Genomic DNA, 20,272 nt, shown 5'->3' on the forward strand with positions numbered 1-20,272 from the left:
GTGCCCTCCTGTGTCCCATAGGTGCCCTCCTGTGTCCCATTGGTGCCCTCCTGTGTCCCATAAGTGCCCTCCTGTGTCTCCATTCCCTGGTGCCAAGTGGGTAGCATTTTTCTCTCCTGTGTCTATTGTAACAATAGTTCAGGCAGCCGGATCACATACTATATGACGCGATCAGAACGAGCCTTTGAATCGAGCTAGCCGCGCACAGGAGACAGGACTGTGATCCTCGCGGCCATGCAGTACGGAAGCCGGGTGCCCGATATTTTACTTATGCACATGGGGAGCGGTGATAGAGACATCGGGAACACGAGGCAGAAGAGGCAGCACAGGAGACAGCATTACACAGGGCACAGATCCCGGCGGCCATATGGTATGTGATCCGGCTGCACGAGCTATTGTTACAATTAGTGCAGTGGGAATAGACACAGGGGAGCGGGCACACAAAGGCAGGGAATCCCTGACATGGCGACGGTTCATATCGGCGGGCATTCAGAGGTCCGGGATTCCCTGCCTTTGCCGTATAAGACGCAGGGACTTTTTTCCCCATTTTGGGGGGAGAAAGAGTGCGTCTTATACGACGGAAAATACAGTACTTTAAATATTTGGGGCATGTGCCTTGAATACTGAATACAGATCAATTCCACTGCTGTCTCTTCCCTCTTCCTACATCATTAGCTTAATACAGCACACTGATTTGGAACTTTAGAGGAGCATGCAAGAAGGCTTAGCTAGGCACATGGCTGTCTTCACCAATAACACCAACAAAACAAATTTGAAAAATGTACAATCTTGCTTGGAATATGCATTATGACATGTAGATCTCAACTGAGTCTTGTTTTTTTTGTCAACAAGAGTGAATTTTCACTTCACATGCAGTTGCTGCTTCCTGGTAGCAGCTGTTTTTAGTTTTTGTTGCAGAGACAATTGAATGCAGGGAGGGAAAAGGTTTTGAGTTAGTCATAGGGGGAAGTGTAATGGAGGACCCTAATATATTACACTTGCTGAAAAGTCACAATGATTTCACAAAGTAAAAGTTAAATTATATATTTCTGAAAAATTGTGACCTTCCTGTTTTTAAATTACACTCATTTTCCTGCCTCTGGTATATTTTTCCTAGAGTATAATTAATGAGTATCAAAGAAAAAAAATAGTGACTTCCTTCACCTTTTTAAAATATGTAATATTCATCTAATTGCTTTATGAAATTGATTTGCATTTTTCATTTCTGAAATGACAATTAAACCAAACATACTGCTGGTAACAAATATTCCTTAATAGTTCACAGAAAATGACACGTTACATTAAAAAATAAATTGGTAAATATTAAACAACAGTATAACTCATATGTTCTTGCATCCTCAAAATAAACAGAAAATATAGTTTGTAACTTTTGGAACTCTGAAATAAATCTGCATTGTGTTGAAACTCGTTTAGTATTACTTTCATTAAAAAGTACATATACTTTTGTTAAACAGCTATATGCAGAAGTATGTGTTGTTAGGAATGTCTGGAGGTAATAGGCCATTGTCAGCAGGAAGACCCCAATTGTTAGCCCCCCTCCCCCCCAACCCCCCCCCCCCCCTCCGCGAGATGAATGGCTTCACTGACCAATAGACATGTTTATGAGCACGGCTCACTTTACTCCCACTATAAAAGTCCACTCTGCAGATGTACACGGGCGCCGGGTGGAAGCATGGGCAGCCATGAATCTATTTTAGCAGGTAGGTCCAGGCACCCAAATTACCGTTTATAGCAACTAATCGTGGCTTTTAACATTGCCATTTTTTAACAGGGTGCCTCTGGCACCCTCTTCACCTGCTTTGCTGAATGACACTCATGCTAAAGGTGGCCACACATCAGACGATTTGGTGGGCAATCGACCATCCAATTCGATTATTATAATCAAATTGGATGAATCATTGCTGCTAAGTGCATGCCCGGCAAGATAGACTGTCACCGCACGGAGGCTGCTACCGTACAGGCAATGTATAAATGAACCTCCTGGGGGCAGATTTATACATTGGGGGGCAGCAGCGATGCAGACGCAGCGGGTTCAGCCGATTCCCTGAAGATTTCATGCTGAAATCGGATGGAAATTGGCCTGTAGTTTATGGGCAGCTTTAACCAAGATTTGATTAGAGATAAGTTTGTCTCTTTTTTGAATCTGCCCATAATCGTCAGGTCTATGGCCACCTACAGTTGTTGTGTAAGCACGTCTATAGACTCTATACTCCACTGTATGCACTGATATCGTGCGATGAGACTTTTCAACACCATTTTATTGCAATCCTGCTTTTCAGGATTTGCAACGCAACATGTGTCGTGTAAAAGTACCCTAAAATACTGAATATGACTTAAAAAGTCATACTTCTGTCACAACTGACACAGCGGGGAGTTTGCTTCGTACATTACCAGCTTTTATATTAGGCAGGTTTAGTTAAATATTTAGAGATACCGTAATCCAAAAAAAGAGTTTGTTAAATAGTTAACATGTTTCCTTTTATTTGCAGGACATTGTACGTCTTCCACAAGCCATCTACTTATCCTTATACTTTCCAGAAATCAGATTTCAAGGTAAATAAATACCCATGCTATTGATGTTCATTGGCTTCATTTACTATACATTACACTAATACCTTTCAACATTATCTATACTGAACTAAGTAGTATTAAATGATAAGCAAGATGAACAGATGGAAATGTGACGGGCAACTTTAAGTGTTTAGGGCAGGCAAAATTAATTTGGGATGGGTGGGGGATGTTAAGTCTTAAAGTGGGACTAAACTCCATAAACTAAAATTTAAATACCTAGTCTTGGAAAAAAAAACAAAAAGAAAAAAGAACATTTAAACGCTTCCCATGCCCATATTCAGTTCACTTTTTCTCCCGAGTTTTTTCCTAGGAGATAGTTTTTCAGCTTCTGTTTAAAATAACTTTTCAGCACTTTGCAATTAAAAAATAACCAAAATGTACTATAACCAAAATGTACTATAACATTTTTTTGCAGTACCATATTTTCTTGTTTGTAAATGGTTTAAAGGGCATTTTATTGACAAGGTATGAAAATATCACCTAGGAGAAAACTCAGGAGAAAAAAATAATTGCATGTGGGCCCATGTGTGTAAAAATGTTTACTTTCAATGCAGAGAACAGTGCAAACTTGTATTAAGAGAGTTTAACCCTTTCCCTGCCAGACGATTTGTCTTAAACGCGAACATCTACTTCCAAGCAGATTTTAGACATTATGCACTCATTAAATTTAGTTAGGATTTTTTTACAAGAAAACCTACATGAAATAGGACATTTTATATATTGTTTTTTTCCATAATGAATTGGGCTTAAACACTGAAACAAAATTTTGTAATTTTTCTGGAGGTATAGCACAATTCTTGAGTGAAATATGTTAAAAAAAAAGTAAAATAAAAAATAAAATATTTTTCTGTTCTGCTTATTTTCAAAGAAAAATTGCATTTATTGACAAAAATTTTACTGTTTATAAAAGCCTGAATCCAATGATACTAGATATGTATTGGTATCCCACTTTTCCTGTCCTGGAATAGGTGCGCCAGTACAGGTAGCCAGATATAGGTGCAGCAATATATGTAGTCTGGAATAGCCCCTAGTACAGGTAGTTAGGTATAGGTGCAGCCAGTACAGGTAGCCAAATATAGGTGCAGCCAGTATAGGTAGCCAGGAATAGGTGCCCCAGTATAGGTAGCAGGTATAGGTGTCCCAGTATTGGTAGCAGGTATAGGTGCCACAATATAGGTAGTAGGTATAAGTGCCCCCAGTATAGAGATAGCAGGTATAGTTGCCCCAGTATAGGTAGTAGGTATATGAGCCCCCAGTATAGGTAGCAAGTATGGGTGCCACTGTGGGGAGGGGTGCTGACATCATCTTTCCTCCACATGGGCCCCCCTCCTGTAGCCCCCTTGCATGGCTGGAGTGCAGCAATCGATGTATAATTAACTCACCCAATCACTGGCTCCATGCAGTGTCCCCTCCAGAAGCAGGCTCCTCTCGCCTCTCCTGATCACTGTATGATGCGTATGTAATCACACGTCATACAGGAAGTAGAGAGGAGAGAGTGCAGACGGCTGCCAGCGGGGGACACGGGCATGGAGTGAGTGATCGGTGAGTAATTACACACTGCACCACTAATCCAGCCATACTGGGAAGCAGAGAGAGGGGGCCCATGTGGAGGGAGGAATTATGTCTGCACCCCTCCCCGCTGCTTCCCGATTAACGTACCTAGTACGTTGTTGGCAGTTGAAACACTTTCCTGCCAAAACATACCTAGTATGTGCTTGGCACGGAAAGGGTTAAACTAATCAGCTGCAGGATGATTGATTTAGAACTTGTGGATTCCACTGGCTAGCATTGCTTTCTCATCCCAGGTAAGCAGAGATTCATATTGTCAGGAACCTGCTTCACAGTAAGCAAGCAGAGACAGTTCTTGACGGGGTTTCAAAATCGAGACGGAGCAGCCCTATTTAAGCTAGAACAAGACTGTCGCCCCTCAACCTCACTCTGCAAGATTCAGTCACCACTAGCAGTCATTTGCGACAATACTTGCTAGAAACCATACATTCACAGACTTTTGTACCAAAGGAGATTCGTCCCCATCTGTTTAACTATGATAATTTCATACACTGCTGTTGAGCTGCTCACACTCAGGCTGACGCAGAACGCCACGCTCACAATGCAATTTCATACGGTAGCAATGAACAATCCAAGCTAACAATTAGGCAATGAACTTGTAACACAATTACACTGCAGTCCCTCTCTAGGAGATGGTTAGTTCTCTGCTTAGTACACAGAAGCCAGCTTATTAAATAAAGATTTAATATTCCAAAAAAAAGTAGAACAATGCAGAAGGACATATATACAAAGATATTTACAAAACACAAAGTAAAAAGTACAAAGGCACACAGCAAGACATTAATTTTTTTTAAATAAAAAGGAATAAAATAGAGATCGAATGTTACCAACGTAAGGTCCAACTTTAGTGCGGGAGAATGTGATCCTGACTATAGATCAGGGCACTTCTAGTGTGTTGCTATCTCCTGTGAAGTACAATTTCTGAATCTTGGAAACTGATTCTTATAGGACAAAAAATAGCCTGGGGCTACCCAAACTCCTCATCCAAAATTTATTTTATTTCCTCCTCCTATAACAATGGTTTGTCAAGATCTCTGGTACACCCCAGCTTGCAGTTACATTCAAATATCAGAGTTTCCTGCTTGAGACACCAGAAACCAGGCTAAAGTCCACCTTCCTAGTTTTAATGGGTAGCTCTGTAGGTGTTATGTTTAATGCTAGAAATACATAATGATTTTTTTTGGCAGATATACTTTCCGGTCGATATTCCAATCGTTTTTCTGATTGATTTTCTGATTGATTTCCATTCCCTTCTATGAGAAAATTGATCAGAAAAATGATCTGTCTAGTCATCTAGCTGCCAAAAAAGCTCATGGTGTATTTCTAGCATAACTGTCATTGTAGGTAGACTTCAAAGAGGTGCAAATGTTTACTTCTGATATGATACAGACAGTTTCCTCCACACCAGTCTATTCATGTACTTTGCCTATGACAATGGCTGGGTAATTAACCTTTTCCTCATTTTCTAGTGGCTAGCTAAACATCCCCTACTGCAGTTTACAGGAAATGGAATGCAAATGTACACTGCTTGCATACCATTGTATTTTACACAAACAGCAGATAGACAAAATGGGAGCCCCCACAAGATACAAGTAAAAAAAAACGGCTACTATATCATGTACAACATCACATATATTTTAGGAAAGTTCTCATCCCTGCTTTTTTACTTAGAAAATCCTCAACCCTCCAAAATTGTTTAAGCTTCTTGTTGTTTAAAGTGGAATTAGACTCCCTAAACTAAAATTTAAGTACCAGCTCTTAGGTACATAAAAGAACATTTAAAAGCACGTGTACGTAAAAATGTTTACTTACAAAGCACAGAGTGGTATAAGTTTGTACTGCTGTGGTAATTGGCTAGCTAGAAGCTCTCTTCCTGGTCTTTTTAGTCTGCTCCCCCTCCCTCATCTGCTGAAGTGACTCTGTCTGTCCAGCATAGGAAGGGGGGGGGGGGGGGGGTGCAGAAAGCGTATCCTGGCCAGTAATAATGATGATCAGAACTGCTCTCTGCATTGAAACACACAACAGGGGTAAAGAGGCACCCAGGTATGGATAAACTTAGGTTAAAAAACGATAAAATATAAATAAGTGAGGTGGCTTACCGCAGTAACAACAGTCACATGCAGCATACATGTGACTGTTTCCTGTAAGATTGGAGGGGTCCCCTCTGTTTATGCATAGTGGATGCCATTGCAATATTCAGTTGGGGTTTTTGATCAAGAGAACGGCTGCATCCTGTCCTTTTGGGACGCCCCATGTGGAGTGGGGTTTATTGTCTCCACCAGCTTCAAGTGGCTAGTTGCCCCTCCTGCAACACACCTTTGTGAGTAGTTTTGTTTACTTCTAAATACCACATTTGAGCTATTAATGTACTATACTATCTGGGCTCCTGTTGTCTCTGTGTTATTTTTTTTTACCTAGGGTGTTTGAACACCCCACCTCCTTACTCTACATTGAAAGTAAACATGTTTACACACATGGGAAGCTTTTGAGCTTTTATGTATCTAAAAGCAGGGTGAACAGATATGTGCAAGTCTGGAGAATTATCTGCTGAACTCTGTAAAGCAGAGGTGGAAAACATTTGTGCTCCATGATTTATTTTCAATACTTTCTCTTGACAAATGAAATTACGTTGAGAAAATTGCTTGTCTCTGTTTTGAAGTTCAAAGAGTGCAATAAGCTGTAAATAGAGAATCAAGTGAGCAACAATTCTAACTGAAATGAGCGTTAAACTAAGAAAGGAAAAAATCCTTAAAACATTTAGAATATATTAAAAGCAAAAGTGATCGCTTTGAATAAAGTTCACTTAAAAATGATAGCCCAGATGGTTGCTGGAAAATGAGAAGGAAAAATTATCGATGCAGTGTTGTGGGGAAATCCTGAAGCTCAGACTGTCTAGCTGAGTGGATATTTACAACTCACCTAACCCACCAGAACCTTATGCCATCCATGTGAAGAAGTGCGTGGTTAGTGCACATTCTTTGCCATTAGCTACTGTATATGGGGTATGCTGTAAAGTGTACCTAAGATTTCACTCAAAAATCTACAATTTCTGGAGACCTACTGAACTTGCTATAGCTTTTTAAAGAGGAGCTGTCAGCCATACTATCTCAGAAAAAAAACACATATAGAAGTAGATAAATACTTGCTCTACTTACATAACATATGTATTGCACTGTCCATGGTTTGATTTTAGTGATTTTTCTACAGTAAAAAAAATAGAAAATCCTTCTTAGCAATTCCCATTTTAAGTGTGGCTATTTTGAAGCCAATCCTGATGTCATTTCTTCCCTTACTCTCCTCTGCCTGATTGTGTATGCCTCCACTATAGAAAGTGTATTGTCTCAGCATGAGAAATACTGGCCAATCAGAGAGGAACAGAGGTATGGGAGGGGAAAACAGGAAGGAAAGAGGCTTCAGCCAATCAGGCTGCTTTAGTTGAGTCTGAGAAGGAAGTAAAGAAGCAAAAAAGGACAACCCAGCATGCCCTGCAACTTCCTTTTTGCGTACCAAATTTTGTGCGTACCAAACAAGAGTCAGGTAAACTGGGGTATGATCATTTGTCAACAAGAAAAGTAATAGTGATTTTAACTTTTGGATTATCTGGTTAGCAACCTTATTACTTGTTTACTAGTTACAAATAAATAATTTATTTTTGATTTTATGCCTGACAGTTACACTTTAAAGCAATGTTTACCAGACAAATACTGTATGTAATGATGGAACCTTGCATTTTGTCATATTCGTGTAACTCACTACAGATGTGCTTTGAATAATGTTATCTTAAATTTAGTTTCTGAGTTTAAAAGCCTGATAAATGGAAGGCATAGCTGAAAACCCTATCCATCTGTTGAGCGAACACAATAGTGTAGCACAAAAAGGCTATAAATAACTAAATAGTTTAAATTATTGATTCAAGGTGACAAAGGACAGGATGACAGGACAAAACGAGAGTGCAAACAGTGTTGCTCCTAGACTTTGTCAAACTTTTTGACCTTTGTGCTTTTCATCTCTCATGTTAACAGAAAGCCTGCACACAATTAATTATTTAGCTTGAGGTAGGCAGAGGACACTTGACTACTGATCATTGTCCATGCAGTTTTACATTTTTAGTTAACACCTTTACACACTCACATTAATTACAAATGATAAATAGACATTGCGAAATGATTATTTATTGGCATAAGCATATTGTAAAATATATAAAGTTTAGAATAATAGACTGCTTAAATTATTTCATCATATTTTGCTTTAAAAGAGTATTGTATCCAATAAAGATCTAGACTTCCAGAAAATGACTGCTGATGTCTGGGCAACTTGCAGACAGAAAATGTTTTAAGTTATAGCCTGCTGCCTGCAGCTATTTCGAGGAAATCAGTAGCTTGGCTGATCGCAGTATAAACTACTTTCCTATATCATTGTATCCTCTTCCCTGCCCTCTCTAAGCCTGTAATTTGCCTTTCATGTATTTGTATAGGATACACTGACTGCCGTCCCTAGACTTTCAGTAGTGGAGATAATATGTAGCCTAGAAATATATGGTAATAGATGTACTGCTACATTCCCTTTCTATTAGGGCTAGCTAGAAGCACCTTCAGTAGTTCAGAGTCCTCAAAAGGCTCCATCTGGTGGCTGTCTCTTGGAATGCCACTGTGAATTATATCTGCCTATGGTTACATGCTGCAATACATAGGGCAATCTGCAGGTGTGCTACACTCACTTACATGAAAAATGAAGTTCATCCCATTTTTTTTTCTTAAACTGGAACTTACTTTATAGCTTGGATTACTAATTAAATTTGGATGCTATAGAACTATTATGAACAGTAATAATTCAGTAATAAAATGGTCAGATTTACAAAAATGCCAGTAAAATAATCCAGTGGTTCAATACAGTCTCAGGACAAATTCTTCATTTAGGGCCCATATTCTAGGAGCCCTGCCATATCAATATGCTCATTTGACATATACTTGTGTGTATTTGTTATGTATGAAAGGACAGATAACAAATACAAATGCTTACTATCAGTTCCAGAACAGTGCCTTTATATTGGTGTCTTCACATCAAACACTCACACACAAATGGAACTATGTTCTTCTGGGAAGGACCTGAAACAGACCAGGGCAGATGACAAAGGGGTGTGGCCAAATCAGATGACACATACCATACCCATGGTAATCTTTTGCACTCCAGAATTCATTTGCACAGGAGCCAGTAACAGCAATATAAACCACAAATGTTGTTCATATGCATAGTTTTAGTTTTCAGATGGTCTTGTGCTAAGCCATCCCACCAATGCCACATATTTCCCTACTAAACTGGTTCCTATACTACCCCATACCAATCAGATCAGCATGTATACACTTCATTCGACAATACTTAATTGTGAACAATTCAGCTTAAGGTGGCCACTAATGATCCAATCTTTTTCATCCAATTTTACCAAATCTATGTAGTATAAGGGTAAAATGAGTGAATATATTGAATGGATAATTTGGGCAGTTCCCTTATATTACATAGAAATGGTAAGATTGGATGAAAAAGATTGGATCATTAGTGGCCACCATGAGGACCCTCTTATTGTCTCAGCAGCTCATGACAATGCACAACTGACCACTTGGTGATCAGTTCCACTGCTCTTGATAAGCAGGTAATCCCTTTAGGCAATCCTCTTAAAGGAGAACTGTAGTGAGAGGTATATGGAGGCTGCCATATTTATTTCCTTTTAAGCAATACCAGTTGCCTGGCTATTCAGCTAATCCTCTGCCTCTAATACTTTCAGCCATAGGCCCTGAACAAGCATGCAGCAGATCAGGTGTTTCTGACAAATTTAGACAGATATGACAAGATTAGCTGCATGCTTGTTTCTGGTGTGATTCAGACACTTCTTTAGGCAAATAGACCATCAGGGCTGCCAGGCAACTGGTATTGCTTAAAAGGAAATAAATATGGCAGCCTCCATATCCCTCTCACTACAGTTCTCCTTTAATAAAACAGGGAAATTATTCCACTTCTTTGCTGCTCTCAATAGATCTGTAAGAGATACAATAATTAAGGCCTGTGCTCATGCTTGATCAATGTCACCTGATGGGATCATGGCCTAATCCCTCGGGCGACATCGCTGGGCCGAGGCTGTACAGATGTTCTGTTGCTAAGCAGGGCGGAGTTTGGCCAATATGGTGTCATGCAGTGGACAGGGTGCCAACAAAGGCATCGGTTGTTGCTTGCCCAAGGTGAACGCTGGCTGAGCGTTGGTTGCTGTTTGGCAGCCACTAAAAAGCAATGCTAAGTGTGGTTTGCCTTCTTAAAACAGAAGAAATTTGCAATAATTCAGCTTTAAGTGAACATCTGTGGTTACCCACAATGCCCCGCTACTGAATATGCACACTGAATAACCACACTTAGCATTGCTTTTTTAATAGGAGGGCTTTTCAGTCTCTTTTAGTCCCCTATACTTTCCTTGTGGTTTTGTGTCACCCCGAGCTGCTTGGTTACTGTATTGTACTGCGCCATATCAATCCCTGCCATGCACTGAGGAGGACAAAGAGTCCATAACAGGTTGCCTGCATTTGGGTTGGTGTGGCTCTGTAAAAATTAGTTATAGGCTTGCTACATACCAGCGGTTCTGGATGCTAGCCTAGCTTCAGGGGCATAAAGAAATAATTTGAATATTCAGTAGCAGTGCATTGCAGGTGACCACAGATGTTCACTTAAAGGGACACTATAGCAAAAAATTGTAAAATTTAAAATATGTGCAAACATATACAAATAAGAAGTACATTTTTTCCAAAGTAAAATGAGCCATAAATTACTTTTCTCCTATGTTGCTGTCACTTACAGTAGGCAGTAGAAATCTTACAGAACCGACAGGTTTTGGACTAGTTCATCTCTTCATGGGGGCTTCTCAGCTAGGCATTTATTCTTTATAAAGATTGTTTAAATCCTAAAAAGGATTTAAACAATGATGCTGGCCAGCTTCCCTGCTCGCTACACAGTTTTTTGTCTGTTGGACAGAGCACCTACCATTCACTAAGTGCTTTTGAAAATAAACAAAAGCCTGAGAATCCCCATGAGGAGATGGGCTAGTCCAAAACATGTCAGTTATGTCAGATTTCTACTACCTACTGTAAGTGACAGCAACATAGGAGAAAAGTTATTTATGGCTCATTTTACTCTGAAAAAAACCCTACTTCTTATTTGTATATGTTTGCACATATTTTAAATTTTAAAATGTTTCGCCATAGTGCCTCTTTAAAGCTGCATTATTATCACAAGAACCTTATGCTTTAAGAAGGCAAACCACACTAAGCAGAGAAACATAAATTTATACATTGAGGCCTCTTTCACAGTGGGATGTTAAAGTCGCACGTTATAAAAAATTATAACACAGACTAACGCACAGCAATACAAAGTCTGTGCAACATTCACAGTGCACACGTTGCGTTGTGTGTAACGTGTATAAATATTTAGACAGTGCTGAATGCTGTGCGTTTAGCAATAAATTTGCTGCGTTGTGTGGTTTTTGGTTTAAATGTAACGCATGCGCCATTTTCGTTCCATCAGTATGCGACGAAAACGGCGCACCAAGAGACACATAACAGTGCAAAATAACGTCCAGTTTTATAACCTACATGCGCTGCGTTAGGGGCATGTTGTGCGACTTTAACGTTGCATCAAACGCAACGTCGCACTGTAATTGGCCTAATTCCTAATGATTGGCCTAATTCCTCTCAGTTGAAATAAAAGCTGAGCTGGAGACCACAGGGAGCACTGGAGGGTGAGGACGGTGCTGTGAGATATGTCACAGCACTGCACATGCACTGCACATGAATCATTATTAAAAGCAAGAAATACAATCTCTCCATCCAGGGATACATTATGGTTGGGAAAGTAGCCAGGCAGAAAGGGAAAATTCAATTAAAGGAGCTCTATTGCAAAAAAAAGTAAAATAACACGTAAACACAAATAAGAAATATATTTCTTCAATAGTAAAATAACCCATAAATTACTTTCTCCTTTCTTTCTGTCACTTACAGTGGTTAGTACAAATTTGACAGAACTGACAGGTTTTTGACTAGTCTATCTCTTCATTGGGGATTCTCCGTATTTCATTTATTCTTTACAAATGCTCTCCCTCAAAAGGATCTATCCAAAGATGCAGGCCACATCCCTACATTGTTTGCACACTATTCTGGCAGTTGGACTGAGCAAAAGCCATTCACTAAGTGGTTTTGAAAATAAAGAAAACCCTGAAGAATCCCCCATGAGGAGATGCTATTTCGAAACCTGTCGGTTCTGTCAGATTTTTACTACCTACTGTAAGTGACAGCAATGTAGGAGAAAAGGAATTTTATAGCACATTTTACTCTGGGAGAAATGTACTTTTTATTTGTATTTTAAAATGTGCTACGTTTCGCAATATTGGTCCTTTACATTTATTTTTTGCCATGATTTTGTGTTTGAATCTCAAACTTGTAGGGAAGGAAAAAAAAAAACACACAGACACTGGTAGCCCGATCTCATGTAAGAACACAGGCGGATTGTATATGTGTAAGATAGACCAATATAGTCACAAAGGTGGGTTGCAGAGGATTCAACCACTTATGTGGGCATGTGGGGAAGTACCGTCCCCGCTTGGGCTTGTAGGTGAGATGTGGTGGTCGCTGCTCTAAAATAAAGAAGGTCCGATTTCACTCAAGGTGAGATAGTAGAGTGAGTTCCTCGAAGGAGGGTCACTGCTAGTACTGGAAGGGGATAGGAGGCTTCCAATGTTAGTGTATCTCGAGTGTTGGATGGTAAGAGAACCATACCTTGAAGAAGTCAATGTCATGGATGCAGTATTTTCAAAAAAGACAAATTTTATTATACGAATCGAACAACGCATTTCATGGTGAAATGCGCTTCATCAGGTTAAGTTTAAGTGCCTTAAAACAATTAATTGACAATAGCTCAGAACCAAACATAAATCATGTATTATAGAACCATAAAAACATAAAAAAGAGTCATAGCATAAATCATAAGAGTCATAAAAAGAATATCATTGCAGTATGTAAAGAATGGGAAAGTCGGACCCCACCAACAGAGAGCTCTGTGGGTGGGGAGAAAAGGGGGGGAGGGGGGGGATCACGTGTGTGCTGTGTTGTGCGGCCCTGAAGCTTGGCCTTAAAGCTGCAGTGGCCTATTTTAAAAAAATGACCTGGTCTTTAGGTGGGTTTAACACTGTGGTCCTCAAAAGGTTAAGGCCCATATGCAATTCACTTTTTCACCTGAGTTTTCTCCTAGGAGATAATTTTTCATATTTTATTTAAAATAACTTTCCAGTACATTTCAAATAAAAAAGTACCACAAAGCAAATGATAAAGTACTATCAGAATTATTTTGAATATATTCTTGCTTTCTGGTGGCTTAAAAGGAATTTTATTAAGTAGTTTAAAAAACCACCTAGGTGAAAACTCAGGAGAAAAAGATAATTGCATACGGGCCCAAGTATCTGAACTGAGAGAAAAAGTTACATACTTACCTCAGAAGTGGGGAGTCTCTAGATGGTTTGGAGGCTTCCTGGATCCTCCTAAAGCTGCATTCCAGTGCAGGGTTTCTCTGTACCTATGTGATTCAGACCAGTCAAATACGTTTCTTGGCTGGACTGGGCAGGCATACGCAAGGTCTGTGCATTACCAGTAGTAGAACAAAGCCTCTTTTGCATGGCTGTTTTTTTCCATGCATGATCACTTCAATCCACTTGGCATGCATGGACCTTACTCATCCATGCTCAGTCTGGATATGAGAAGAACATACAAACTCCATGTAGATAGTGCCCTGGCCCAGATTTGAACTGGTGACCCTAGCCCTGCAAGGTGAAAGTGCTATCCACTATGTCACTGTGATGCCCATATGCTTGCTACTGCATCACTGAAACATATTGTCAACATCCAAGAAGTTTCAATATTGGCTGCTTCGTAAGAGGCTACCAGCAGGCTGCAGGTGTGCCTAGCTACAGTTGATCAGATTGTTTATATGGAGAAGGAACCATAATATTACACTCACCTCCCAGACATTCCAGCACTGGGCTTCTCTGCTGCTGCAGTGTCCACAGATGCCGTTCCCGGAGCTCTGCCAAACAGCTGGATGCTGTCCTCATGTGGTACCGGCATGTCCTCTACTCTGGCAATATGGGGCTAGGGCACTATCTGTGTGGAGTTTTTACTGTATTTTCCCACAACCCAAAAGCATACTGCTGGGTTTTCTGACATTTGTTCAATATTTTTCTGTCAAGCAGTTTCAAAAATATAATCTTTAAATAAATGCTAAATAATAATAATATGCATATATATTTAAATGTACATATTTTACACATGCTGAAACAGTGAGGTTTAAGTTAATACAGTATTCCTATTTAAATTACATTTCGTATTAAGTAGATAATAGCACATCTTTATATAACCTATTGTTGATTGTTAGCATATTACATTTACCATACTTCTGAATGATTAACTGGTTTACAAATCATCTAGTAGTGTATTAATTTATTTCTGCTATGCATTAAGAGTCTTTGTTTATATTGCAATTATACTATGTTAAGGCTTTTAATATTAATGGAAAGAGTTCTCTGATTTGTTAACTTATGTTATTTTGCATATTATGCCATTGTAATGTATACTCTACTATGAAATGCTTGCAGCAGTAGCTGCATTAAAAACCTTTAAATGCTGCTGTAAATAATAAATGCTTGCATTGTGTTTTGCAGACAACAGATGCTCGAGATCGAGGATCTTATTTTCTGTGTGTGGACAATTTAAAGCCTATAGAAATACTTGTTAGCTTCTCTGCCTTGGTACGCTGGGGCGACATGCCTGGTAAGTATAGATAGATAGATAGATAGATAGATAGATAGATAGATAGATAGATAGATAGATAGATAGATACATACATACCAGCGGCATACAGACAGACTGGTTGTCTAATAGGCTTATTTTATAAATGCTGAGTAAATATTAATTTTGTATCAAACAGTTTTCAATAGCATGTACAGGTCAGAGGCTGTGAGATAAGGATCCTATTTAAATACTAAAAGCAATGTGTATACTTCCTTGAAGAGGCTGTAAGACTCTTATGGTGTCCATACATCAGGCGACTTGGCGGTCAAACAACTATCCGATTCCGATTATTATAATCAAATCGGATGAAAATCAATGCCGCCAAGTGCATGCCTGACCAACAATGTGACTAATTTCTAGCCGAAATTGGTCACATTAATCGGTTGGACATGCTGCAAGATGTCAGGCCATTGTGGTCAATTAGGTGCGCAGTGGTAACGGCGAGCGATGTTGGGCTGAGTGACAAAACTCCCAGAGGTGTTATCCTAATGTATAAATGTATATGTATTTGCATTTATACATGTCCTGTCCGGTGTCGCAGTGCCCGTCTAGCTTCCAATTCTGACATTCTTCTGTTACACTTCCCATACCCGCTGCCGGCGCAAATAGGGGAGAGCATCGGATTCAGAAGCCAGACGGGCACCGCAACACAGGCTAGGTATTGTATAAATGCACATACATACACATACACATGTATACATTAGGGGAGCAGTGGCGAGGCCTATGTATAAATGTTGTTAGCACCAAAACAAACGAGCAGACATATTCAGGCAACAATAATTCCCATAAACACCTAATTAGGTTTTATTGAGCAGGGGGAAGGAGGTCCTCGACCTCCAGCCTAACTACTTGATACACAAAAGAAGAAAAAGGGTCCCCCCTCATAAATTATAAACATTCCCTACCATAAATGAGCAAAATGTATACATCGAGCCTGAGACAAAAAGGATCAATTGAAAAAATCTTTATTCATAGCCAGCTCAACAATTAAAAACAATTAAAAACACGCAGCCAATCAGGGTCACAGATCTCTAAAGTTATTGATAATAAACTGAGTCACATGTCAAGTACTATATAGATAGATTGCCTGCCTGGGAAATCATGTGGTAAAGTGCATAGCGGTGCCTCAAAAATAAAAATCTATAATGTATATATCATCAACTAGAGACGACCGCCCCACATGTATACCCAGGAAAGCAAACCCCAATTCCAATAAATACCCCTTTAGATAGATAATCCCCTCCTAATCCTGTCACTATAATAAAGTGCTGTTGCTGTATAAATATCACCAATCTGTGCTAATACTTGCCATCAACAATAAATATAAAGATGCAAAACATTCACAAACATTCAAAACTTCATAACATTAATATAATTCCATAAATCCATAGTGGTAATAACGTGCAAAAAAGACAATGAGGTAGATAGAGAAACAGAAAGTGCATAAGTATTGAGGTAGATAAATGGAGAGGCAATTAGAAAAGATGGCGACACAAAACGCCAATATGAGTGAAAAAAGTGACCTAGATAGCGGCAAGATTGAAGGAGAGAGACATGAGGACTCACCAAATATGAAAAGTATGAGGACCCCGACTGGCTACAACAGCGCTGCCCGCGCTGTCCCACTAGTTCCGCCGAAGCTGCCAAGGGACCCTTGACATGTGACTCAGTTTATTATCAATAACATTAGGGATCTGTGACCCTGATTGGCTGCGTGTTTTTAATTGTTTTTAATTGTTGAGCTGGCTATGAATAAAGATTTTTTCAATTGATCCTTTTTGTCTCAGGCTCGATGTATACATTTTGCTCATTTATGGTAGGGAATGTTTATAATTTATGAGGGGGGACCCTTTTTCTTCTTTTGTGTATCAAGTGCCTATGTATAAATGCACATACAGTACATATACATACACATGTATACATTAGGGGAGCAGTGGCGAGGCCTATGTATAAATGCACATACATATACATACACATTTCTACATTAGGGGAGCAGTGGCGAGGCCTATGTATAAATGCACATACAGTACATACACATGTATACATTAGGGTAGCAGTTGCGAGGCCTATGTATAAATGCACATACATACACATACACATGTATACATTAGGGGAGCAGTGGCGAGGCCTATGTATAAATGCACATACAGTACATATACATACACATGTATACATTAGGGGAGCAGTGGCGAGGCCTATGTATAAATGCACATACATACACATACACATGTATACATTAGGGGAGCAGTGGCGAGGCCTATGTATAAATGCACATACATACATATACACATGTATACATTAGGGGAGCAGTGGCAAGGCCTATGTATAAATACACAAACAGTACATACACATGTATACATTAGGGGAGCAGTGGCGAGGCCTATGTATAAATGCACATACATACACATACACATGTATACATTAGGGGAGCAGTGGCAAGGCCTATGTATAAATGCACATACAGTACATATACATACACATGTATACATTAGGGGAGCAGTGGCGAGGCCTATGTATAAATGCACATACATACACATACACATGCATACATTAGGGGAGCAGTGGCGAGGCCTATGTATAAATGCACATACATACATATACACATGTATACATTAGGGGAGCAGTGGCAAGGCCTATGTATAAATACACAAACAGTACATACACATGTATACATTAGGGGAGCAGTGGCGAGGCCTATGTATAAATGCACATACAGTACATATACATACACATGTATACATTAGGGGAGCAGTGGCAAGGCCTATGTATAAATGCACATACAGTACATATACATACACATGTATACATTAGGGGAGCAGTGGCGAGGCCTATGTATAAATGCACATACATACACATACACATTTATACATTAGGGGAGCAGTGGCGAGGCCTATGTATAAATGCACATACATACACATACACATGTATACATTAGGGGAGCAGTGGCGAGGCCTATGTATAAATGCACATACATACATATACACATGTATACATTAGGAGAGCAGTGGCGAGGCCTATGTATAAATGCACTTACATATACATACACATGTATACATTAGGGGAGCAGTGGCGAGGCCAATGTATAAATGCACATACAGTACATATACATACACATGTATACGCTAGAGGAGCAGTGGCGAGGCCTATGTATAAATGCACATACATACACATGTATACATTAGGGGAGCAGTGGCGAGGCCTATGTATAAATGCACATACATATACATACACATGTATACATTAGGGGAGCAGTGGTGAGGCCTATGTATAAATGCACATACAGTACATATACATACACATGTATACATTAGAGGAGCAGTGACGAGGCCTATGTATAAATGCACATACAGTACATATGCATACACATGTATACATTAGGGGAGCAGTGGCGAGACCTATGTATAAATGCACATACAGTACATATACATACACATGTATACATTAGGGGAGCAGTGGCGAGGCCTATGTATAAATGCACATACATACACATTTATACATTAGGGGAGCAGTGGCGAGGCCTATGTATGAATGCACATACAGTACATATACATACACATTTATACATTAGGGGAGCAGTGGCGAGGCCTATGTATAAATGCACATACAGTACATATACATACACATTTATACATTAGGGGAGCAGTGGCGAGGCCTATGTATAAATGCACATACAGTACATATACATACACATGTATACATTAGGGGAGCAGTGGCGAGGCCTATGTATAAATGCACATACAGTACATATACATACACATTTATACATTAGGGGAGCAGTGGCGAGGCCTATGTATAAATGCACATACAGTACATATACATACACATTTATACATTAGGGGAGCAGTGGCGAGGCCTATGTATAAATGCACATACAGTACATATACATACACATGTATACATTAGGGGAGCAGTGGCGAGGCCTATGTATAAATGCACATACAGTACATATACATACACATTTATACATTAGGGGAGCAGAGGCGAGGCCTATGTATAAATGCACATACATACATATACACATTTATACATTAGGGGAGCAGTGGCTAGGCCTATGTATAAATGCACATACAGTACATATACATACACATTTATACATTATGGGAGCAGTGGCGAGGCCTATGTATAAATGCACATACAGTACATATACATACACATGTATACATTAGGGGAGCAGTTTCGAGGCCTATGTATAAATGCACATACATACACAAACACATGTATACATTAGGGGAGCAGTTGCGAGGCCAATGTATAAATGCACATACAGTACATACACATGTATACATTAGGGGAGCAGTGGCGAGGCCTATGTATAAATGCACATACAGTACATATACATACACATGTATACATTAGGGGAGCAGTGGCGAGGCCTATGTATAAATGCACATACAGTACATATACATACACATGTATACATTAGGGGAGCAGTGGCGAGGCCTATGTATAAATGCACATACATACACATACACATGTATACATTAGGGGAGCAGTGGCGAGGCCTATGTATAAATGCACATACATACACATACACATGCATACATTAGGGGAGCAGTGGCGAGGCCTATGTATAAATACACAAACAGTACATACACATGTATACATTAGGGGAGCAGTGGCGAGGCCTATGTATAAATGCACATACATACACATACACATGTATACATTAGGGGAGCAGTGGCGAGGCCTATGTATAAATGCACATACATACACATGTATACATTAGGGGAGCAGTGGCGAGGCCTATGTATAAATGCACTTACATATACATACACATGTATACATTAGGGGAGCAGTGGCGAGGCCTATGTATAAATGCACATAGATACACATACACATGTATACATTAGGGGAGCAGTGGCAAGGCCAATGTATAAATGCACATACAGTACATATACATACACATGTATACATTAGGGGAGCAGTGACGAGGCCTATGTATAAATGCACATACATACACATGTATACATTAGGGGAGCAGTGGCGAGGCCTATGTATAAATGCACATACAGTACATATACATACACATGTATGCATTAGGGGAGCAGTGGCGAGGCCTATGTATAAATGCACATACATACACATACACATTTTTCCATTAGGGGAGCAGTGGCGAGGCCCATGTATAAATGCACATACATACACATACACATGTATACATTAGGGGAGCAGTGGCGAGGCCTATGTATAAATGCACATACATACTTATACACATACACATTTATACATTAGGGTAGCAG

The 20,272-nt window shown here is 39.6% G+C and overlaps 1 protein-coding gene across 3 annotated transcripts in view; it reads left to right on the forward strand.

Moving 5' to 3' along the window:
- The window catches only part of ADGB (androglobin), a 480,816-nt gene that overhangs the window by 288,694 nt on the left and 171,850 nt on the right, over positions 1–20,272 (forward strand). For all 3 annotated transcript variants that reach the window (XM_068231985.1, XM_068231986.1, XM_068231987.1), the window contains exons 16-17: positions 2,511–2,574; positions 14,903–15,011. In XM_068231985.1, the coding sequence (XP_068088086.1) occupies positions 2,511–2,574; positions 14,903–15,011 (173 nt within the window). The remainder of the gene's footprint in view (positions 1–2,510; positions 2,575–14,902; positions 15,012–20,272) is intronic.

Source organism: Hyperolius riggenbachi, chromosome 4 (genome assembly GCF_040937935.1).
Source record: "Hyperolius riggenbachi isolate aHypRig1 chromosome 4, aHypRig1.pri, whole genome shotgun sequence".
In the NCBI taxonomy this organism is placed as follows: Eukaryota; Metazoa; Chordata; class Amphibia; order Anura; family Hyperoliidae; genus Hyperolius; species Hyperolius riggenbachi.